The sequence below is a fragment of the Lonchura striata genome, chromosome 10 (assembly GCF_050655825.1).
Source record: "Lonchura striata isolate lonStrDom1 chromosome 10, ASM5065582v1, whole genome shotgun sequence".
NCBI lineage: Eukaryota > Metazoa > Chordata > Aves > Passeriformes > Estrildidae > Lonchura > Lonchura striata.
Window position 1 is genome coordinate 18,543,084 of NC_140712.1, and position 23,246 is coordinate 18,566,329.

The window sequence follows — 23,246 nt, forward strand, 5'->3', positions numbered from 1 at the left end:
GCAGTACAAAAAGCAAGCTAAGAAAAACACAAAGAACAGAACAAAGATCCCTAAAAGCAGATTTGTAGCCAGTCCCCCACTCAGTCATTAGGCTTCTATGGGGATGTAAAATGCAACTGGAGAGCTCTATTCTGGCAAAAACATAATCTTTGTTTTGGGCATGGGAGGCACTGAGCTGGAGCTCAAAGAGATTGTGTAAAAAAACAAATGTGCTTACTGCAGTTTCCATTTGGACATCTGGTCTGGCTCCCTGGGATTGCCTTACCAACCTACCAAAATTCTCCTATTTGCACCATTTTAAATACATCCAATAATATTCTGCTTGACTCTAGAAAAAGTTTGAAATTTGATTTCTCTGCCTCACACAGAAATTGTTCATAATGATTTTAAATTTTAATTTTTATCCTCTGAGTTGTTGCTTCTGAATGCTGCTACTGCTTCCTGGTGTAATGTACCCTTCTGAAACCAAACATCCCCTATCCCATGAGCACAAAAGGGGTGTGCAGGTCACTGTGTTACAGCTGGAGCAGTAAGGGCAAGATATTTAATATCTACACACTCCCTGAAAGTCCTCAGGTATCATCTATCCCCACGGGTGGACCTTGGCTGTAGGGACTGCAAGCATATCCCAGTGGATACATAGATACATATATGTACATATACAGTATATCTATATATGCCAGTGTGTACGCACCATTTGTAGAGTCCTAATCTTTTGCTAAATGCTTGGTTTTGGTTCTTTTCCCCAGAAAAGGGGAATTTGAAGGCACAGACCCCTTAAGGCTATGTTCTCTCATCCTTTAGCAGTAAGAAGAGACAGACAACATCTACCCCAATTCGTTTGACCCCAGGTTTGCACAGGGAGATGGTGCTGTGCGCCATGCAGGCACAGCCTCTGCAGGGAGAATTCACCTAAAACCACAGGAGAGAGGCCCTTATCCACCACTTAGCAGACTTCAGAAGTTTTTTTATTTAAAACCTCCAGATGCTTGTCCAGCGCAGGCACCAGCCGCGTGCTGTGTCACAGGCAGGGAGATGTCCACGGTGCCAATGCCACGAGTGACCACTGGAATAGTCCATGTTCAGCAGAAGATCTCCTCACCCTCTGGAGGTGCTTCTGATGAGTGAGAATCTGTAGCACCAGAAAAACATGATGTAGGAATCACTACAGGAACAGAGGGACACACCAGGCAGAGCACAGAAACCCTCCTGTCTGCCAAATTCACCAAGCCCTGTAAAAGATGTTTAGTTCCCTGATGAGCTACCATGAAATTACACCTTCTAATGGGTGAGATTTCCTGTGCACAGACTGGAAAACATCAGTGAGCTAGCATGAATGAAACCAGTCATCCGAGGGCATGTGATCAAATTTCATGTGGGTCAGAGGTTTGAGGTGCAGCTCTGAGTCCTAAGGGGATGCAAAACTATCAGACAAAAAAAAAAAAAAAAAAAAAAAGCCCTGTATGTTTTTGTTTCAGATCAAGAGACAAAATAGACCAGCTTGAGGGGAGAGGCCAATAGAAGGCTTGTGGGTATCACTTCCAAACTGCCACAGAGCTAAAGCAGACATCAGTGCCTGAGGAGCTGCAACAGCCAGGATCAGCAGCAGCTCCTTCTGAAAGCATCGACACTGAAGGAGAACATTTTCCTTCTTGAAGCAGAGGAATTCAGCCCATGGAGGCTGCTCAGGATGGGATGGGAAAGGAAGAAACAATGAGAAGAATGTGTGTCCCTCTGACAACCCCAGGGGCTCAGAACAGGCAGAAACACCCATGGAAGATCACTTCAAGCTGAGAAGTCCTCTCAGCACAGCTGCTCTTCCCCATAACTGTGTCAACATCCTCATTTAAAGCCAGATTTTGTGGCTTCCACAAGTTTGCTGGCTGAAGGAAAACAACCAGCTTAATAACCCTAAAAAAACACCTGTGAGCTCCCCTGACACTCACCAGACTGTTGGGAGCGATGTCCCCTGCCCTTTTTCTTCTTTTCCTTCTTCTCCTTTGGTTTGGCTAAACTGAAGAGGCGAGTAGGCATCTGGGTCTGTTCCTCAGCTGCCTTGTTAGTCTGGTTTGTTGTGCTAAGCAAATGGAAAGTGCTTTTCTCTTTGTGTGTCCTTGAAAGACTGTTCCTTTTGGGGGAGACAGAAAGTTCTGCATCAAAGTGCCCTTGTTTAGGAAGGGAAGGGTTCTTCTGCATGGAGGATTCATCAATGCTGGACTGGGAGGAGACTCTTGCAAGTTTCTCATGTAGATTTGAAACCTAGAAAGGAAAAGTGTTGCATGAAAGAGGCTAGCAGAGAACATGGACAGAAAAGGTGTGTCCCAGCCCACTCACAGAGGTTGTTCTTCTGAACATCCAACCCATTCACCAGGTAAAACGTTGCCCCCATCCAGGCAAAGTAAGGAGAGAAAAGCGCTCTCTGTTCAAGATGAAAATATGAGGCACAAAAAGAGTAACACTGCACTATCTTTTGCTCCTACATGTACTCTGCTATGTATCAACAAGCCAAGGGCAAATATTCTCTAAGATCTCAATAGCAAGACTCACCCTGCATCGTTTGCACACACAGATGGTGGCAGGAGGCCAAGGAGCAGCGTGCCTCTCTGGGAAGGGAACGCCAGCACACGGCACAGGAGCACCGTGTGTCAAAGGAAGCCTTCCCAAGCAAAAGATGAAAGCAAAAGCATTTTTCATGATATTATTTTTCCTAACGGCTGTCTCAGGATGTAATTGAGCTTGCACATTCAAAGGGAAGATCAAAACAAGCCCAACAAAGCTTGACTGAACACTCTATTAATAGCTCTGCAATGTCAGTCAGATACCTGCTTTGAGAAGGTGCTTCCTTCTCCTAAATCTCTTAGGCCTTACAGGCATTTTACCTCTCAGCTTCTCCCACAGCATCCATGCCCCTTGTCTACAAGTGCTTGGAGCTGGAACAGCTTTGGCTGCTTGGAAAACTTCTGGCTTGATCAGGAGCCAGGTGGGAGGGAGCAGGACCTCCTTGGGTGATTAGCTTTTCAGAGCTCACTGCTCAGCTCCACAATTAGGCCGTTCAGGCATCGAAAATAATTCCCATTCTGCAATCCAACATTTATAAACTAACCCTGCTACAGCTTTAAGCAAATTAGAGTCAGAATTAGTGAGTTACAAACAAACAAATGATCAACAGGCTTAAGGATTTAATTCAGTCCATGTTTTGCCAATGGTGCTGGCTCTCCTCAGTCAGACTGCTGCAGAGCTATAAAGGAGTAAACCTCAGTTTGCTGAAAAATGCCCAAACCAGGATCTGTGTGTGGGTGTTCTTTGTGGCTGTGAGCAGGCACCAGAAGCCTCTTCCAGCAGAGCTGGGGACCTTTGCTGACTGAGCCACATCTGGACTGCAGGTGCTTGGTTTTTTTCAGGACAGGGGCAATGCCATCTCTTTGCTGGATATTGAGAATGCTTTTGGAGATGGATGTCAGCATGCGAACAGCCTTGCCCCACTGTTATCAGAATCACAAGTTGATTTTGTGACAGCTGGAGGCTGCAGGTTACCCACAACACTCAGGCTGTTTCTCAGAAGGATGTCCCCTCTGCCTGACCACTCCCCAGAGCTCAGCCCTTGGGTGAAGGCCAACATCAGGCAGTGTCAACCCCCTGGGACTGCCTGGGCATCTTTCCTGGGAGCCTGCCTAGTCCTCTGTGCCATCCCCCAGCACACAGACAGGGAAGTGGACAGAGCTCAGGCTGCCCAGCACTGGCCAGCACCCCCAGTACACCACAAAGCACCAACCCTGGCAGTGCCTCAGCATCTCGAGGTACAAAAACTGCAGCTCTGCACATCATATGTGAAGGAACAGCCAGTTTTAAATACATGTGGCACTCTACATGTCTGGCATAGCTGTGTGCCCTGTGAGGGCATGCAGCTCACCCAGGAGCTGGCTGGCAGCTCCCTGCAGGGATCAGCTTCCCGAGGACCCCGGCTGTTGGCATCATTTACCTGGTTGTGGTCAGGCTCCTGCCGCATCTGAGCAAATCTCTCCACATCCTGCTTCAGCTGCACCTTCTCCCTCTCCAGCTGCTTCTGCGCCGTGCGGAGCCTCTCCAGGTCGAGCTGGTAGGCCGCCTTCCTCACCTGCAGCTCCTCGCGCTCGCGCTCCAGCTCCTGCCGCTGCCTCTGCACCTGCTCCTCGCGCTGCGCCAGCTCGGCCTCGCGCTCTGCCAGCTCCTTCTCCCGCACCTCCCACTCCTTCTCCCTCCTCCGCCGCTCCTCCTGGTGCTGCGTCTGCTGCTTCTTCAGGTTGGCCAACTCCTGGCGCTGCTTCTCCAGGCTGCGCTGCTTCTCCTGCTCCAGCAGCGAGGTGGGCCGGGAGAAGCTCCTGCTCAGAGCCCTCTCGCTCAGAGCCAGCTTCTGGTCCTCGATGTAGGTGTCCTGCTGCAGCACCACGCCCTGGCACAGAGGAGACAGAGACCACTGCAGCATCCTCTCTGTGGGGAGAGGCCCGTCCCTGAAAACCTCAGGGTGCTGTACTGAACCCCTTCTGAGCCCAGCCCAGCACTGCTGCCTGGTTACCAGAGCCTGCTGGCAAAGCAGCTTCCCAAATTCAGGCCAGCACTGGTTCCCTTAGGCAGCAGATCAATCCCACAGCCTGCAAGCTGGCTGTGGGGTGTCCAGCCATGCAGGGTTGTGACACGAGGAGGGGACACAAGGGGCAAAGCATGACTGGCAGCTCAGGCAAGCAATGTGTGGGAGCAGGATGAAGGGCTAAGCCTACCTGCAAAGCACTGAGCAGCTTATGGAGGCTGGTAATGGTTTGGAGGACCTGCTGCGAGAAAACAGAAGCGCTGCTGTTAGATCTCACTGGGTGCTGGGTACGTGGACAGCACTCTCTCTTGCTCTGTGACCACCAGTGGGTCTGACAAGATGCACAGCCATCCCACTGCACACAGCTTTTCCTCACTCTTCCCTTGCAATGACTGCATCATTCCCCAGTACACCCTTAAACATCTCCCAGAAGTGCCTGGCATCACCTTCCTCCCTTCCCTAGCTGTCACTGCAGCAGGGGAAGGAACACCTGCAGAGACACCTCCAGGCACAGAGCTCATGGGAAGTCCTGGCTTGTCTCTGCAAACCATTTCTCACATCATCAGCTTGCTCAAGAACAAGCTAAATAATTGAGATGAAGCCCAGAAGTTCACTTAAAAATTTCAGGAAAAAAATTTCAAGGGGTGAAAAAAAAAAAGCAATCTTTAAATAGATGTGGACTATTTTTACCCTTCTCCCCCAGCTGACCCATACAAGACCCACTGACATCAGACAGAAAAGCTGCACTACAGCAGGCACACAAGTGCAGCAGGTGTGTTCTTGGAGGCTTTCTGAAAATACAGAAATGCAAACACCTCATGCATCAATACAGAGCAAGCTACTTTGGAGTTATGCCCTCTCCCTAAATTTAGCCTAGCTAAAAATTTCTCTGAATCTCTCATATCCTACAATTAATTTCAAGAAGAAAAAGGAGCACTTCAGTATTTTCAGTAGTGAAGTGATAGCCAGTATTAAGAGAACTGCTTCTCATTTTGTCATTAATGCTAATTGGGAGTTATGAATGTGTATCAAAGGGAGAATAGAAATCTAATTGCCCCAATTCACTGCACCTGCAACATAAAATTAAATTCTCTCTGTCTGCAGATGCACAATAAATACAGCCCTGTGCATCCTGGTAGTAATTAACCCTTGCTGCTTATAATCAGCACATATAATCTTGCTGGGAAGCAGATGACAGTCAGTGAGTTCTCTGTCTAAACATCCAAGGTTAAACAAATAAATGACACAGTGGGTTCAGTTTAATGTATTTAAAAGTCTAGATCTGCTTCAGCAAATTAAATGTGTTTTCTTCTACATTATCACCTATTGAGACAAATTCTCTAGCCATTTAAGTGAAAGGAACAGCTGAGCAATGGAATCAATTCTTACCTCGTTATTCCTTTTCAGCATGAACATCAAATAAGCATTTCCACCCTATGACAAGATCACAAATTTAATATGAGGACAATGAAAAATCATAGCAAATGCCTTCTGAAGCTGAACTAATGACACATCCATTAAACACTCCTCTCCATCTTCCATTTTGGGAGAATTCATGCATGTTTTTAGGCCATTTAGAATCATATAGAATAAAATGTTAATTAGGTATTATTTTGCAGTTACGTGATGGATCGATCCCCAGAAAGAAAAGGTGCAAGGCAGTAGCTGACCTTAGCATTTCAGTAACAATGCAAAATGAAACAAATGCTTTGGTAGCTAACCTGTGCCATTAAGGAGTACAACTGATTTGCAGTGGTTTTCAAGTGAGTGGTTTTGCGTGCATATTTCATGTTTTATTTTATTTTTAACTTATTAGGATGTATCCAATTGTCAAGAAATTCTCAGGCAGTTTTTTAAGGTAGAGCTGTCACTTCTGAAATCTGAATTCAGTGGTGGCAGACACACAAATCAAACCTTACCTTCTTTAAAATGCTGTCTGACTCTGTTCTCCGAAGGTCCTGAGCATCATCGCCTTCATCTTTCGCTCCACCTAAGGGAAGAAGCCAGCACTGGCATCAGTTATTCAACATTTTAAGGCAGAGGTGAACTTGCTAAAGTCTGAGGAATTTAATACAGGAAACTCACGTGTTCCACAAAAGCGGACACAGAGCTCTTGACATTTTAACTAAATGAATTCAAGCCCTAAATATACGGAACACGTCAGCACTACCAGAAAAAGTGGATGTGAATTTAGATTAGGGTTGACTTTGGTTTCAGAGAACCTGCTGATAAATTCAGCTGGTGCCCTGTCTAGCCCCTGCATTGCTGTCTACTACCACAGAATACTTGCTGAGAAGACATGAGGCAGCATAAGAGCAGATGGAGGATGATAACAGAATCATATCAGGGTGTATTATTGCAGGTATAGTTTCAATGCCTCTCTTGTGCAAGTTAATTTACATCTGGGTCAGATACTGCTGTGCAACACCCTGTGTAATTCTATGCTAACAATTTATCATTAACCTTAGCTATCAGATACCTGGATCTTCAAAGGCACACTGGGCTTCTCTTTCTGACTTCCCCCTGGGTGGCTCATATCAGTGCTTCTGAGCAGGACTGGGCTGACCTGGGGGACACGAGGGCTCTGACCTTCCCCCTGTGCTGCCCTTCTGCTCAAAAGAAGTCACACAGACCTTCCATCCTCTAGCTCTTGCCAAGACTATTGTACTCCTTTGCCAGCTGAGATGCAGCCCATGGGGAAAACCCACACCTGCAGTTCCTTCTGCCACTCTTAAAGACTTTACATAAACCTGAGTCTGCAGCAGCATGAAGGACACCACACCTGGTGTAAAGGCCCTCTCCTCCCCCCACCCCCAAGGCTGGCTCTGCTATTAGAGACTGACCCTCAAGTCCTCCTAACAGACCTGCTCTCCTGCGCCACGTCCTGGGACCTTCCACCTCTCTGCAGGAGGAAACTCCTCCCTTCTGCTTTGCTGGAGGGGAGAACGAAGGGGAGTCAGGTTATAAGCCTTGCCTGAGGTTTCACAGGTTGTGAACAGAAGAACTGGAGAGAATGCCAGGTTTCATACCTCCTGGGCAGAACAGATAGGCCCTGCATTCTTTTCCCAAAATCTCCCAAGACCCTACAACTACTGAATTAGAATCAGAGGGTATTTCTACGGAAAACTTACATTTGGGCAACAGCCTGAGGTTGTCCCATTCATCGATGCAACAGAGAGAGGCACAACCCTCCACAAACCCCTCCAGTGTGAGTATATTTGTCATCATGATGACAAGGCCTGTGGAGAGCTTTGCAGCTCTCCAGCAGAGCTGGAAGAGCCTCTACATAGTTCTCATGTCTGAGCGTCTGGAGCTAACACTGCTCCTTTAATGCAGGAGGTCAGACGAGGTCCAACGATGCCAGTGCTGAGACAGACACTAGCACAGCAAAACTGGTTGTATTGGGAGTGTGAGTAAGACCACAGAGAAAGGAATTTGAGGACAGGGAAGTTTCTGATGACTAGAGCAAAGAAAGAGGGCATTGGGAAGCAGCCAAGTATGCAGCTGAAATAAGTAGTCACGCATTTCTTTGGGAGAGACTTAATTGGAGGAATAATACATGCAGATGTAGGTGGAACATAAATGCATAGAGAGCAGAGACAGGGGAGAAGGTGTTTGATTCAGCAATATCCACATCCATTTGTAAATGCAACAGCATCAGGCTCCTGCTGGGAAGAAAAGTGAAGAACAAAGAGCAGACCTGTAGATATTACAATAATAACATGAAGAAACTAATTTATTGAGAAGCCAAATGCTTTCATGTGGCACGTAAGTAAAATAGCAAGTATTACTTTGAGAGAGCACAGAGAGGAGTGAAGAGTTCAGATGTTTAACCCTTGTATAGTCACAGGTTTTCATCAATCCACTTGTACATAGGCTTTTTTCCTAATCTGTGATTTAATCTATCAACTATTGCTGGAGAGGAGTTGTGAAACCCAAACCACTAGCTGAAGTCCTTCTGAAGCAAGAGGATACGATGACGTGTGTTATTAGCCAATTCTGATGTCCACACAGAACTACTCACCCTTGGAGGCGTTCATCTGATGACTGTCAAATCCTCCAAAAGTTTCTGCCCTTCTAGGGAGTGAGATAGGGCCAACTCCTCCCTCCTGATCCATGGCAGTGCTGCTGACTTGCTGTCCTAGGGCAGTGCCCAGGCTTCTGCTCACCAGGTCTTGCAGCAGTTCAACTGATAAAAAGCAGCAATGTCTTTGTTAAAGCCCACTTCAGGTTTCTGAACTATTTTAATCCCAATGCAACTTCAATGTTCTCTGACAACAGCATTTAATAATTTTAGCCTCTTCAAAGATCATACTGGAAAGTAGCCTGAGTTTCCACCTACCCTTGACTATGTCAATATAACTGTTTGTCCCTTGCAGGCACCACAAGCACCTGCTGGAACCCAAGCCCCACCCTCACATCTTGCTGAGACTGAAGAACAGCATAAGCCTGGATGGTCTAAATTTCAGCTAAGGATAAATCCCATGCTGCTCCTGACCCCAAAGCAGGTTCAATGCATGGTTTTCTTTGTGCTGACTTTCCTGCCCTCTTTCAACACTCCCCCAGTATCTGCTTCCTTTCCTGATTCTCATGATCTGTCCCATGAGGAACAGTTTCTCCTTGTTATTCTGACAAAGAGAAGATGTCCCCTCCAAAACTAGTGCTTGAGAACTGATGCCTTCACTGAAGGTAAGCAATTATAGTTGGCTACTATAATTTACATGTCACATGACTGGCTCACCTTCATCTATTGCCGTTTTCATGATTGCCTCTCCTTTTGGAGCCTCTTCTGTGCTGGCTCTGAAGAGCAGCCTGGAGTCTGGCACCTCCTCCTGCACAGAACTGTCTGCCATGTCCTGAAAGATCTTTGTCTTCTCCTCCAGCAAGAGCAGGATCTGTTTATCCTTCTGCTGAAGTTGTTCTGTGGGGGTGAACAGAAAACAGGGATAAAGACAAAATAAAAGCTCTGGCAAGGAGACCTGAGCGATTTCTGAGATATTGGCCCCATCTAGTGGAGCATGACAATATGTGCTGGGCTTGGCAGCACGACAGTGCCCTGGGCAATCTGGCACAGCAGGCTTGGAAAATAAATAATGCATGGAAGGCAATCTGCAAACCAGGACTGCAGTTATTTGCTGGATGCAGTATTGAAAAAAGTCACAGTTTCACCACAAAACCCAACCCAAAACTTCCTGTATATTTTTCCACAGTGGCTCCCCAGCTCTGCTCCAGGAATTTTACCTTTCAGTCCTCTCACTTTTGCATCGGACAATTTCTTTTCAAACTCAGACTCACAAGGGACTCCTTCATCTTCATCTCTATCCCTGGACAGGAGACATGGCTCAATTACTACAGGAACACACCCAGTGCACCCCCTGCCTCACAAGAACAGCTGAGTGTCTTACATGGTGTGCATTGTGTCCTGAATGATCTGTATCCAGCCATTGCGCTCTTCTTTGGAGCTGGCATGGACTTCCACCATCTCAGGATCCTTTCCACCCATGCTGATCAGGAACAAACCCTTCTCTTCATGAGCCACTTCTCGTACGATCAACTTCTTCAGAGAGATCACAGTGGATTTCTGGTCCTTCAGATGGAAAGAAATGGGTGAGGAGGGTGACCAGAGCTAGCTCCTAGATTCAAACTAGCATTGAAAAGGTCTCAATAAACCATAGTGCTACATCTCTCAGGTCTGTAAACATTTTCTGAACATACTGGCTAATTAAAAAAAACAAGATCATTTCAGTGGGGTCAAACAAAAGGGATGGGTTTGCTTTCCTCCAACAGGAGGAAAAGCAATTTTATGCAGGAAAAGCAATTTTACCTCACTTCATTTCAAGAAAAAATTAATTTCAATTTAACTCAGTGGTTTTGTAAACTGTACCATATTTTGCTCTGATCTCATTTCCTACTGACCACACTCTCCCTGTCATTAATATCACAGCTCCTTACACTTGGTACAGCTTGCTATCCTGCTTCACACACAGTATCTTCCCCATCTCTCTCCAGTATAAAGTCTTGTTTTCAAATCCCACAAAACCTCTGCTGTTCTTGGACGCTCACAGCTGACTGCTACGTGAGAACTCATGTGTGAGGTGATGTTCACTGTGTGCTATGGTCTCTGTGTCATCAGCCTGCTGGGTTAAAATGTCCCCAGGCTGCTGTGTCATCTGCACAGCCCCTTTGTGCATTGCACCACATGCTACAGCTGGGGTGATCTGGTTCATTAGCAGGACTTGTATGCAAATCAGCTTCCCCTGTGCAGGGCACTGAGCCTGTGCAGAGGGTCGGTGGAGCTGGAATAACAAATTATCAGCTTTCAAAATGCTCAAAGAGTGGAAAGGTCACTAGGTTTAGCCAGTCTAGACCATGTCTGGAAGGTACAGCCCAGCAAACTCCATTAGGCACCAGGTTTTCATTAGCAGGTCAATGTGCCCAGCCCTTTTGGGGACCTGCCCTCAAACCTAATGTTTTTGCTCCTGCACATTACAAATATATTTCTCTGACATTTATTTTCAAGCTGTTCTGTTGGATTTACTGCCCTGGCATTTCACCTCACTGCCCCCTGCAGCATCTCACAATGTATTTGGACACTTCCTTCTGCTGAGGTTCATTTTTACAACGTTTGCATTATCCCTTCATCCCCTCCCAGCCCAGTCACTGCTCCAGTGTGCACAAACTGCAAAGCACAAGTGCTTCCAGTGACAGGCAGGTTTTCAAGGCAAATTATCAGCTGTGCCAAGGCACTGCAGGAAGGGGAGGTGGGGCATGAAGACATGTTTTCCCATCAAAAAGAATGGAGGCTGCTCAGCAAACAAAAATGTTCTGAGCAAGAAAATTAAGTTGTTTAGCAGGCAATTGCTGGCTTTGCTGCACAACACAATATCACAAGTCTCTCACATAGAAAAGTAAGGAGGAAAAAGGGTTGAAGCCTTACCAGTGAAGCAAAGACATACTTCTGGTCCTTCTCCTGAAGGAACACGAGCATGTCAGAGAGGAGAACAGCCTGGACTTCTGCAAAAGAAGAAGCACACCAGTGCAGTATAACCACACAACCCACCCCAGAACAGATTCCTTGCAATAACACCAGTGCTGGGGAGCAGCAGGGCTGGTTTTGCAAACCCTGAAAGCAAGATCAACCTCCCAGTTGGCAGGAGGAGAAAAGGCAGTTCCTGGGAATGCCAGATCAGGTTAGCTCTGAACCAGCTTTGCATTAAGCAGGTCACATCATCACCTGGGCATCCTGCAGGATTTGCTCTCACCCATCAGAGCAGGAGTGCTCCTCTCCAGCCACATGCTCACTACCAGTTAAGACATGGGCATAACAGTGAAAGCCAGACATTTATTCAGTAGAAGCTCTGTTTTCTCAAACAATCAATATTTCAGCCCTCAAGCAAAATATCTGCACAGGAAGTTTTGGATTTTATGGTTCTCTTGATGAGTGGTTTGCAGGGTGTAAATTATCGTGCAATAACAACATTTGTCAGCTGCAGTTTCTTTCCCAGGAAATACTGACTTCAGGAGCCACCAGTAATTCTGCTCTCAGACAAACACAACTCTGAGGGGAGCCTGCGTGAGACACAGGACCTGGCTTTCTTTCACGGGAGAAGGAAACACAACCTCAAGCCAACAGAGGATTTTAAATCAGTCTTTTCCCAGAGTACATATAGAGCTTTCCAAGTCTCCTAATAACATATCATAAAGTTGCACAGCAACTACCAAGTGTAATGCCCCACCCAGACCCCTCAGTACAAAGAGGTTTTGTGTAATGTACTTGGGAAATCTTGTGACAGAAAGGAAGCAAACCAGAAATTTAAATCATCCCATGGGTAAATCCTTCCAGTCTGTTTTGGGAAGACAGAATCCATTCCAGATAAAAGAACCACTAAACTTTAAGCAAAGCTGCAAAATGAAATCCAGGCTCTGGGAGGTTTGCAGAAGGTGGCATTTGACTGCCTTTTTCTCTGTTCCATACACTTTGTAAGAGAGGAAATGCTAAAACCCTTGAACAGAAGTTCTTCCTCTAATTTTCAGTGCTCCATTTCAAATACCACAAAATAACCTGAATATATGAACGATCCACTTTCTCCCTGGGTCTGCAGCCTGCCTGCAGCACCTACTCTCCCTGTGAGTCTGCACTACAGACAGGTTTGTGCATTTCTATGACTAAGAAATGCAAATGGAGCCTGTGCTTATCACGATTTCACAACAGCAGCAGAACTTGCTTCATCCACCATCTAAAGGCAGTAGCAGTCTCGGGTGCCTAGAAATCATGTGTAAACTTCCTGCTTCCAAAACCTCAAAATAAATCATACCCCATACGGAATTCCGTGTTATCACCACCTCCCTGCACAGCACGGCACCAGGCTCCCAGGCCCCATTCATGCCCACAGACCATAATTTAATCAGCTAATGCTGCAGGGAGGAAGGGAAGCCCAGCCTTCCTGCCACGCCTGAGGCACAGCCCTGTGTGCTCTTACTGCTATTGTGGTCCCAGCTGAAAGTTTCCTTGGGAGATTTAGCGTTTAACTCACTGGAGAACGTCACACCTGATAACAAACAAAAAGCAACTCAAGAAAACACTGACCCAACAAGAGGCAGCTGCAGGGACACCAGCGTCTCTCCTGAACAGTTTGTACCAACAGCTTAAGAGGTTCAAGAGCAGCAAATACCTGGGACATCTCCCTGCATCCCAGTGCACCTGGGATGGTACTGCTGCAGACCTGCCACAGCCCTTGGAGGGAAGGAAAGGCAGGGAAAAGTGAGGCTGGGTTCTAGATTTAGCACAACTCCTGGAACTGTGGCACAGACATAGAGATCTGACTTCATGCTCTGGGCAACTGCAGCCCCAGTTGTGACATCCCACAGCAACTCTGCTCCTTGGCTGACACACTGAGGTGTCACTGCCACCCGAGCCCTCAGCAGGCACGCAATCACCAGGAGGAAAAGCAGCTCTCCATCACCCCAGAACCCACACAAAGAATTGGAAATGCAATAGGGAATGGGGGTACAGCAGGAAAAAGCTGGTGTCACACTCTATCAAAGCAGAAGAATAAATCAAGGGTGGAGGCACCAATCTGAGGACTAATCCTACACTGGAGAAGGTGACCTGCATCCTTCCACAGCAGAAGGCAGGACAGTCTTACCTTTTAACCGGCCAGCTGAGTTCTTTAGTGAAACAGGCCCATCTCGGATGAGCTTCCGATGCATCAAGTCCTCTCTTGCAAACATCTGGCCACTCTTCATCCTCATGATGGACTTGTTGTCCGTCCGGTTGTAAATCTCCTCAAGACGCATTTTCTTTTCATACTTGCTGACTTTGCTATTGACTGCAGCAATCACATCTTTAACAAGGTTTAACGACTGAGTCAAGTCTTCATGTTCCACTTCATTTTCTTTAAAAAAGAAACAGAAACATCTCAATTTGACTTTGTGCAGTCTAACTTCCCACTTTTACTTCCTTCCTTCCTCTTCTCCCAAGTTCCCACATTGTAACTTTTAATACTTAAATGAGACATTTTTCCCCCTTAAAGAGAATTTCACTAAACCTTTTACATATACGTGGCTGAGGCTGGAGAATATTCCAATACACTTTGCATATAAGACAGTAGAGATGAAATGCACAAATTAACTACATATTTTAACCAATACCAAAAAAAAAAAACCAAGCTGGGGAGACATTGGAGTCTAGGCATGTTGCTCCACAATTAACCACAGACAGACTTCTAATAACTAAATCAAGGTGCCTAAGCAACTAATCCTAAATGGAAGTATGGAATTGAGTTATCTCGTTGCAGTGATGTGAGACAACAATGACTAGATTAGCTGGTAAGAAAATCTGCTTCAGCTGCAAAGGATCAAAACTTCACACTGGACAAACAAATATGTGCTTAGAATACAGGAACTGGTCCCTACCTTTGGTGTATTGCAGTATCCTTTGTAAAAGGACTGGGTACTTTGTGATTCTCTGTGTTACCAACAAGATACATTCCGGAATCCCAAGACGCCTCACCAGGGAGCTGCTCATTTTTTTCTAAGGAACAAAGATGAAAATTTCAGTTCTGCAGCAAAACACTCCCCCAGAGTGCAGAAAGGACACATTTTTTCCATTGGCTACATCTGTTCTGCCAGGTCCTACCTTGACAAATGCCTGAAAGCGCTTGTCCTTTGAGTAAAGCTCTTTGAAGTAATTGACAGCCTCATTGTGATGCCCGCAGAATTTGCCGTACGTTTTCTTCATTCGCTCAGCGTTCTCCCCGGAGAACTGCAAAGAATGGGACACACAGCTCCAACCTGCACTAAACTCCTGGGGTGACATCCCAGCAGTGCCTGCCAGGTGCTGAGAAGAACTTGATGAAATCAAATTAGTCCAAAGCATGCTCAACCATGCAAGCAGATCTCTAGAGAGTAAAGAGCTGCTTTGGAGACTTCACTGAGCTCACACATACAGAAGAATTTGCAACTCCAATCACATGGCTTAAAAGCCAACCACAAAAAGAGTCAAGACAGACAAAAAGAAGACAGAAACTGTGGATAAAGAAAAGTAAAATGACCCACCCCAAGTTAAACACCAGGTTAGTAAAGCAGCCAAGGGACACACTGGGCATATTTTGCTGTGAGCTCCTGCCTACCCTCCAGTCTGCGGTCAAACTGTTTTGTGCCTGTCAGTGAACGCTTCTCTTTCCCACAAAATGAACTAAATTAATTTTCAACAGTGGACCTTCCTCTGAAAGAGCAAAAAGTGCTTCAAAAAGCAGGGGCGGAGATTTGTATGTGTGAAGAGTAAGTTTGCCATCAACCGTGCTTATCTGACAGGCACAAACAGGAGGGAAGGAAAAGCATCTGGCTTCCAGCTGTGTTCTCAGAACTGAAAACATTTTCCAGCACTTACTTGATTCACTAGGATGTCACCTATCCTCCTGATAACAAAGTTCTTTTCACTTTTGTCTGCCAGTGACTCCTTCTTCCTTTCCAGAATCCGCTGGAAAAACTGACTGTGGATGTGCAGCAAGTTTTCCAGACAGGGAAAGAGCTTGTCCACGGCTTGCTGATCGAACTGCAGCTCCTTTAACATGGCTGCACTGTACACATCGTTCATGATCTTCAGCGTACGGACGTGGTGCATTTCCGTCTGCATTAGCTCTGCACAAGATGAGGACAAGAGTTCGTGGGTTACAGCACAAGGAAAAGCTGCCATTAGAAAGCTTTGCCATAACTGGGCTTCTCTAAGTGGTTTCAAAAAAATTCTATGTCAGGAACTGTAACATCAGTCCAGAGTTTCATGTGTGAGAGATACAGGGGGGAAGAGGTGTCCTACAACAGAGAGCTTTGGATGTTGCTGCTGGGGTCTCAGCCATCAGCCTGGTATCTTCTCCTTCCTAACACCTCACTGCCAGCCTCCACACACCTCCCTTCTGCCATACAAGATGGCTCCTGAATCCCTCAGGAAAAGACTTTAAAGTTAGCTGCTTGTGGTGGAAACCAATCTGAAAGTCATCAGCAGACAAATGAGGAGAGGCAATTTCTGGGGTTTTTGTTGGCTTCTGGATGTGTGAAATGCAGAAAGACAGCTTCCACAGAATACATTATGTTTCTAGGAACTTCAAGAATGAAAGTTTGGCTTTTGAGGAAACCAAAGCAGTGTTTCTATCAAGGAGCTGTTTACAGTGAGTGAAAAGTGAAGATGTCTCACCGTAAATCACATCTTGCCGTTTGACAACATCTTTGTACTGCTGCTGTAGGAACTTGCTGTCCACTACTTGGCTCCAGGACTCTGCCTCCAGCTGCTTGGAATCTAATTCCAGGTCTCCCATGAGCTGTCCTTCATTCATGTCTGCACCTTCACAAACCAATGTAAGTTCCATTAAGATGTGGGTAACTTGTCCCATTTGAGATTGCTGCCTAATTATTTTGGTTTAGGCTTTTTCAGTCACACCACAAACACCACACACATTCTCCTTTACTGACACAAATGATCACATACCACATAAAGACTAGTTGTGAAAAACAATTCTAAAGGCTATTTCCTAGTTTCCTGTTCACCATTTTCACATGGACCAAACTGTAGCTCAGATAATGTATTCCTAATCTGCCATGAAACGACATTGCAGTTAAATAAAAAACCACAACAGAAGAGGAAATGTTTGTCCCTGAGCTAAATTCCAAGTAACTCAACTGTAACTGAAACCTTCTAAATGTTTTTCCACAATTCAATGAGCTAAAGAAATTACTATGTGGGGCTTTGTTTTAGTTTATCATACTAATATTCTGAGATTAAAATAAAGGCACTTTAATTGTCCATTATAAAAGAAGACAATTGCTGAAAATGGATTTTCTATTTCTGGAAAGCAGCACTGAGACCTTCCTTCTATAAATGCCATGGAGATCTCTTACCTTCATCAACCAGTGACTCCATGGATTCATTAACCCGGCTGATTTTATGTAAAGAGTCTGTTGACTGCGACAGGAATTTCCAAGTGTGTATTAAGCTGTCATCGTTCCCAACTCTGCAGAAAAACAGAACACAGAATATTGTTTATGAAAAAAAAATAGCCAAATGTACTTTCAGATAAGCAGAATAAATGCATTTTAAATATGAATTGAAAAACAAAGCCAGCACTGCACAATTATGTACAGAAATGTGCTTTTATGAGTTGTTTACTAACTACCCACTGGAGCTTGAGAAGCTGTAAGCACTATAGTTGTGAGTGACGGTGCTTTCCATAAAGAACCACTCCTGAGGTTTTATAGTTTGGACAACTCCATTCCAGTCACGTCCCATCCTCCTTGCCCTTGGAGCAAACAGTGTGAAAAAGTGCCACACCATTAGGCTACACAGTCCTTATCACTAACTCTGGGAAAGATCAGAAAATGGACTGAAGTTAAATTCCCCATGGAAATTTAGGATACCCAGGACATCCAAACTGCCCAGAATAAGCCAGTCCCTGTGACTGCCTCACATGTAGAACTGCTCAATATGCAAGTACAGTAGGAACCATAAATTAAATTTTCTTCTATTTTTTTTTTTGTAATGAATTATGTATAATGCAGTCTAAAAACAGGAAGACTGCAGCTCTGTGCCTTCACCCTCTTGTTGTGGATACAAAAGTTAACACTATACCTGAGCTGCAAATACGTGCTTGCACAGTATCAAGCCCAAGGAAGTGAATTTCTTCCTAAGAGCCCAGAGCATCGCGGGGAAGTGGTCTTGAATCTACCAGGCCAACTCAACTGTGCCTCTGCACTCCTGCCATGACTAAAGTAACTCACACAGGATTGTGGAGAAGACAGCTGATGGTATCATATAGAACATGGCTATTTGTTAGTGATCCCTTCTGTACCTTTATCGCAAGTCACAGCACGTGAACTTATTTTTAGTGAGACTGAAATTACGTCTTTATGTCAGCAGCATAGGATAACACATGCACACAGAGTCAGGTGTGCAGGGAGGAGCCTTACCCTGCAATGTTCTGTATGGAGACACTTTTGGAGAGTGCAGTGGGCTGCTGTGATCTCCTGTTGTTGAAGGTGGAGGTGACGGTGCTCTCGTCGGGAGTGAGGATGGCGGAGCGCGGGCGCTCCTTCGGCTGCGAGCCTGCAACGCAAGGGTGGGAGAACAGTCAGCCCCTGCAAACACCTTAACCACTGGAACTGGCATGGTGAGGACTTAAAAGGATCCAGACTCTGAAATCCACTGCCGTTTCTTTCTAGAATCATCCCCAGGGGATGTCAGCAGTTATGAACAGCCGCAGAAATCACTGCACTATGCTTGAAATACCCAGGTGGGATCTGCAACTCCAGAAACACACATAAGAAACTGAATGTAACTGTTTTGATAATTAATCACATGTCACAATCCATCCTGTTGCCTTTGTATTTCCCTGGGCTAATAGTCATATAAATCCTGTTTCTGGTCAAACTCTTCAAGATAAGTTTCCCTTATCAGTAGGTACCACAGAGAAATGACAATCCTGATTTCATTATACCATCACATACCTTTACATAATCTGTTCATATTAATTCCAGATTTTTCCTTCTTCAGATGCATTTCTGCTCTCTGGAGCATCACCTCTGAACTTCATTATAAATATCACAGTGATTACAACTATATTATATACTGTGGTTCCATACAAGCTATCTTTTATCTTATCAAAGTTTATCACTTAAGCTTATTAAATCATGGACCTACAAAACCAATCTGGGGTATTTCACACCTATTCTTCATCCCTGGTCACACTGGGTCACTCACTCTGCAGTACAGTGTGTATCTCAGCAAAGTCAGGAACATATTGTCAGTATTCCTCCTACTCAAAATTAAACTTTCTACTTTGCCTACCTCAAAGTCCAAGACTTTTTAATTAAAACAAAAATAATTGTGTTTTGAATCCTCTCTACTTAATTCTCATAGTTGTACTCCTTCCCATATCAGACACCCATGGACATAGGCTGCATCTTCCAGATTCTGTGGCCTTAACAGGTATAGGTATTCTGCAAGCTACAACAGGCAAGTGATTTTTCTAAATCTGAGATGATTTTACATTTCTTTAGAGCTACACAGACACTGCAGAAGGGGATGAACTCTGTACAATTTCTGAAGTCTAAAATATTGCTTAGCATGCACTGAGGATGCTCTCATCCCTGCTTTGTTAAAAGCTTATTTTTTCATAATATCAAGTATCAGTTGTCAGAACAATTAAGAACAGCAGACACAGAGCACTCCCAAAGCAGAGGGAAAGAAATTGTCTTACTTTTGTTTCTCATGGTTACTGTGGGTAACGAAGAGGTATCATGTGCCTGCAGCATCCCTCTCTGTGGCTGAAAGAAAAATGACATTCACTTTAATTTCTCCCTCCCTTCTCCCAGAACGTTGTGCCATATAACTAAACAAAAAAAAAGCTCATTTTTTTTTCCTGAAGCCTCTCAGTGTTTGTGTACTTTTAAATATATTTTTAATTTTCTCTGAACGAAGTGGGCAAAATAACAGATGGAGAAATGTGCAGCAAATATGAAAATGTGAAAGTGATGACAATACTGAAATCGTAATTGCTCAAAATACTGAAATTGTAATTGCTCAAACATTATTTAGCTTGGAGAAGCAGGTTCCTTGCATTTGGAGTATGCATGAAATCTCTGTGTTCCTCATATAAACAGTATATTTAACAGTTTTCATTATGTGGAAGCTTCAGCACTGGGGCTGAAGTTCTTCACAACAAACTGGAAACTTTGTGACATGTGGTAGAAAGTGTTTTATATATATTTATTCAGTAAAGTAGATTAAATCCCTTACCTTCATTTTGACCTTTGCACAAGAAGCAAAATTCTCCTTACAGCCTTTGTGAACAATTGCATTACAGTCTGTCAAAAAAAACCAAACCAAAACCAACAAATTAAAAAAAAAAAAACACAGAAAACAGGTAAATTTTTGCTGTTTGCAATCTGAGCTGTTAATTTACACAACTGAGAATTGTAACTTTCAGGCATTGTTGTGGTTTACACAACTAGCAACAAATACTGAGAGAGGCTGCTTTCCAGGATAATTAGCCCTTTGTTAATAACATTTCCTCAGAGAATATAACAGGAAATTCTGTTTAAAAATCAATGCAAGGTTGAATTACCAGGGGCCTTAGATAAAAGAAATAAAAAGGAAAAAAAACCCCTGATGGCATTATCCCTCTGAAACTAAGGTGGAAAGCAAAAGGAGACAGAAACAGAAACCAATTGTAGGGCCAGTATTTCTCAGAAAAGACAAATAGTGCTCTCATCAAGACAAAGACTATGAGATATAAAAGACAGGAAGAGGACAGGGAAATTAATTTACACAAATTCAAACATCATGGATAAGATCTAGAGCACAGAGCCAAGTGCTGCTGTACTGCAGGGCTACCAGAAAAGGTAAGAGGAGCAGCATTATTCAGGAATCCTTGAGGTTGGGACTTCCTGCTGGAAACTGAAGTTTTGGTCCAAAAGCATCACATTCACCAATGCAAAGACCATCATGTTTAAACGTTGCTGCATATATGCCAGAGCAAAAGCCGGGTGGCTTGGTGGTTTTTTTTTTTAATACCCTGAATCTACCCATGACTTTTGCCAGCAGATTTCTGGGAATCAAAGTTTTCAACAAAGTTTTCAAAGATGATTAAAACTGCCTTTTTTTTTTCATTCTGTAGGAATTGAAAACTGGGTTTCAGGCTTTAACACTTTTGGCAGATGAAAGATCACAGCTCAAGATAAGATTCAGTAGTTTACAGAAAAGTATTTCCTCTTATTCATGACAACACCAGCACAGATAATGAACTATATTTTACATGTATGTTAAACAGTACGTGTGAAGTTCTGAATTATTTCTTGAAGCAGAAAAAAAAAAAAGAAAAAAATTCTATGTCCAGAATGACAAAATATGCTCACAGTTCTAGAATCTCTTACATTTAGGCCTCAATAATTCTGCTATTTTGACAGAGATTGGGGTAAGGTCATAGGGTGCTGCTATTCTGACAATGTCTCACAATTTCCTGTGCAAGAGAAGACAGAACAAAGCAACCTGAAAACTCTTGCAAAAACCCAGAAGCACTCTAAGTTTTCAGACCTAACAAGAAAGAGGAACAGAACCTGCTCCTCTGGTGCGTGAACAGAGGCACTCAGACAATTCAGAATCATGAAAATCACACACAAGCCTTGAAAGCCTTAAGACAGCTCTTTAGTGTGTACCATTTGGCAGAAAGATTGGATGTTTTATGTTAAAAAATCTGGTTGTAGGGACTTTATTCCTCCAATTCAACTCTTCAGCAAGAAAGAAGTTCCTCTAACTCCTCTGTGTCACTAGTATTAATAACTAAACCCCCAAAACCTTATTTTCTGCATCACTGATCATAAAAAAGTAAAAAAGACAAGGCAGAAAGCTACCAAAAATTAGGCTTTTTTGCTTGTCCATTTGTTTCAGAACATGCACAATCTTTCAGCATTGAGCAGATGTTTCAGGAAGCTGGGGGGGGCACCACTGAAAAGCTGAGACATTAATATAAAATATCCAGTGCTCTAAAAGGCATTAAAAATCATCCACAGGTGAGACAGAGCAGTGGTGGTAGCACCAGCCTACATCATCACAGGAATATCAGAACCTCTGCTGCTGCTTATCCATCACTTCCAAAGCATCTGAGGTTGATTGTAAGATGCAGTGGGAGAAGGAACCACTCACTGATGTGAGCTTTCAATGGATGCCTTCACCAAACATTTTTTTATGACATTCTTTCTCTGGCCAATGCAGAAAACAATTTTGCATCATACCTTGAAAAGAAGGAAAGAACATCTGTGCTAAATATATGACACTGTTGGGTTATTTTAACTTATTAGTATATAGAGCATCAAACTGGGATATATTTGATTTTCTGCCTAGCTTCAGAAGCTCTTAAGAAAGTCAAGTGGGGAAAGGGAGAGGATGCATTTGAGAGTTTGTAATTGTTGGTGTTTTACATTTCCCATCAGGCTGATACAGAGTGTGTCTCAAACAACTCTGCTGAAATCTCTTCCAGGAAACTCAGAAATGCCATTTGGGATTCAGCTGGCTGTCCTCCCCCTGCTCACATCCACCAGCAGGAACAGAAGGCTCCAGCCTGGGAGCAGTTCCCGCAGTCGCTTTGACTCACTTCTAAGCTAGTGGAGTAAAAAATTAATAATAGTGAGGAGAGGAAAGCCTTTTCCACTGAGCTATAGTGGGAAAAAAATTGGATTTGTCTGCATATTCTATAGCTTTGGGTTGCTGCATGAACCAAGCAGCATTCTGGTCTCAACCACACAAACACCACGGACCTTATCGAGCTACAGGCAGAAGAAACCATCTGATAAGAAATGAGAACAAACTGCCCAGTCACTCAGAAACCCTCAGTGAAGTTCCTACCCTGCCTGTTCTGTGCTGCACGTCCTTCACATGCACACAGGTAGCTGTCATTTGACCTGTGATGCAATTTCTTGTTCTAAGGGAGCAGAGGGTCAGCATTTCCTTTCTGTACCATGTGGTTCCCACTGTGGCTCACCAAAGCAGCATTTCAGAGAACTAAAGCAACACACCACAGATGGGTGGGACTTTTTTCCCCACCACTGGAAATAGAAGCCATGATCCAAGCCAGCTGTCCCTGGTCCTTTGTCCATCTTATCAAAGCACCTAAGCTCCAAGCCACTATATGCAGCTGAAATAACCAATGTTCTCCACACTGATAGAGCCCAACAAGGTGTAGAAAACCCCATGGCCTGCTGTGATGGCTGAGCTCAGGCTTAGGAAAGAGGTTTCAGGACACCTCCATGCAGCCACGACTCATGTCAGTCCAAATTCCACAAGGCAATGCACTGCTCCATGAATCACTATCTCCAAAGTCTCCCTCCCACCTCACATCCTCAAACAAAAGGTGCGGGTAAACTGTGCACAAAAGGAAAATAAAGTGTAAGGTTTGTATTTTCCATGCCAGATTCAATGAAAAATAAAAGGAAGGGGGGCAACCCCCCCGACTTACTTGCACAGTAGTACGAATCCTTATTGAAAGGCTTCATACAGTGGTAACAGGTTGCTTGGGCTACAACGGAGGTTGCAGTGAAGAGATGTCCATTTAACAGCTTCTTATCTTTTTCCTTCTCCTTGGAATCTTTGTCCTTCTCTTTAGTCTTCTCTTTATCTTTCTCTTTTTCCTGCCGAGAC

General features: G+C 44.4%; 1 protein-coding gene across 12 annotated transcripts in view; it reads right to left on the reverse strand.

Moving 5' to 3' along the window:
- Positions 1 to 950: 950 nt before the first annotated feature.
- The window catches only part of AKAP13 (A-kinase anchoring protein 13), a 202,008-nt gene continuing 179,712 nt past the window's right edge, over positions 951 to 23,246 (reverse strand). For 7 of the 12 annotated variants that reach the window (XM_085588360.1, XM_085588368.1, XM_085588364.1 and 4 more), the window contains 22 exons: positions 23,065 to 23,236; positions 19,851 to 19,918; positions 19,312 to 19,378; positions 18,023 to 18,158; positions 16,958 to 17,070; positions 16,257 to 16,403; positions 15,456 to 15,706; positions 14,703 to 14,828; positions 14,480 to 14,597; positions 13,711 to 13,959; positions 11,502 to 11,578; positions 9,970 to 10,151; positions 9,806 to 9,888; positions 9,306 to 9,485; positions 8,589 to 8,753; positions 7,429 to 7,497; positions 6,484 to 6,554; positions 5,954 to 5,998; positions 4,755 to 4,805; positions 3,980 to 4,429; positions 1,947 to 2,259; positions 951 to 1,132 (listed from right to left, as the gene is read on the reverse strand). In XM_085588360.1, the coding sequence (XP_085444486.1) occupies positions 1,083 to 1,132; positions 1,947 to 2,259; positions 3,980 to 4,429; positions 4,755 to 4,805; positions 5,954 to 5,998; positions 6,484 to 6,554; positions 7,429 to 7,497; positions 8,589 to 8,753; positions 9,306 to 9,485; positions 9,806 to 9,888; positions 9,970 to 10,151; positions 11,502 to 11,578; positions 13,711 to 13,959; positions 14,480 to 14,597; positions 14,703 to 14,828; positions 15,456 to 15,706; positions 16,257 to 16,403; positions 16,958 to 17,070; positions 18,023 to 18,158; positions 19,312 to 19,378; positions 19,851 to 19,918; positions 23,065 to 23,236 (3,183 nt within the window). In that variant the 3' untranslated portion in view covers positions 951 to 1,082. The remainder of the gene's footprint in view (positions 1,133 to 1,946; positions 2,260 to 3,979; positions 4,430 to 4,754; positions 4,806 to 5,953; positions 5,999 to 6,483; positions 6,555 to 7,428; positions 7,498 to 8,588; positions 8,754 to 9,305; positions 9,486 to 9,805; positions 9,889 to 9,969; positions 10,152 to 11,501; positions 11,579 to 13,710; positions 13,960 to 14,479; positions 14,598 to 14,702; positions 14,829 to 15,455; positions 15,707 to 16,256; positions 16,404 to 16,957; positions 17,071 to 18,022; positions 18,159 to 19,311; positions 19,379 to 19,850; positions 19,919 to 23,064; positions 23,237 to 23,246) is intronic. The other 5 variants (XM_085588369.1, XM_085588365.1, XM_085588371.1 and 2 more) reach the window with 3 other exon arrangements.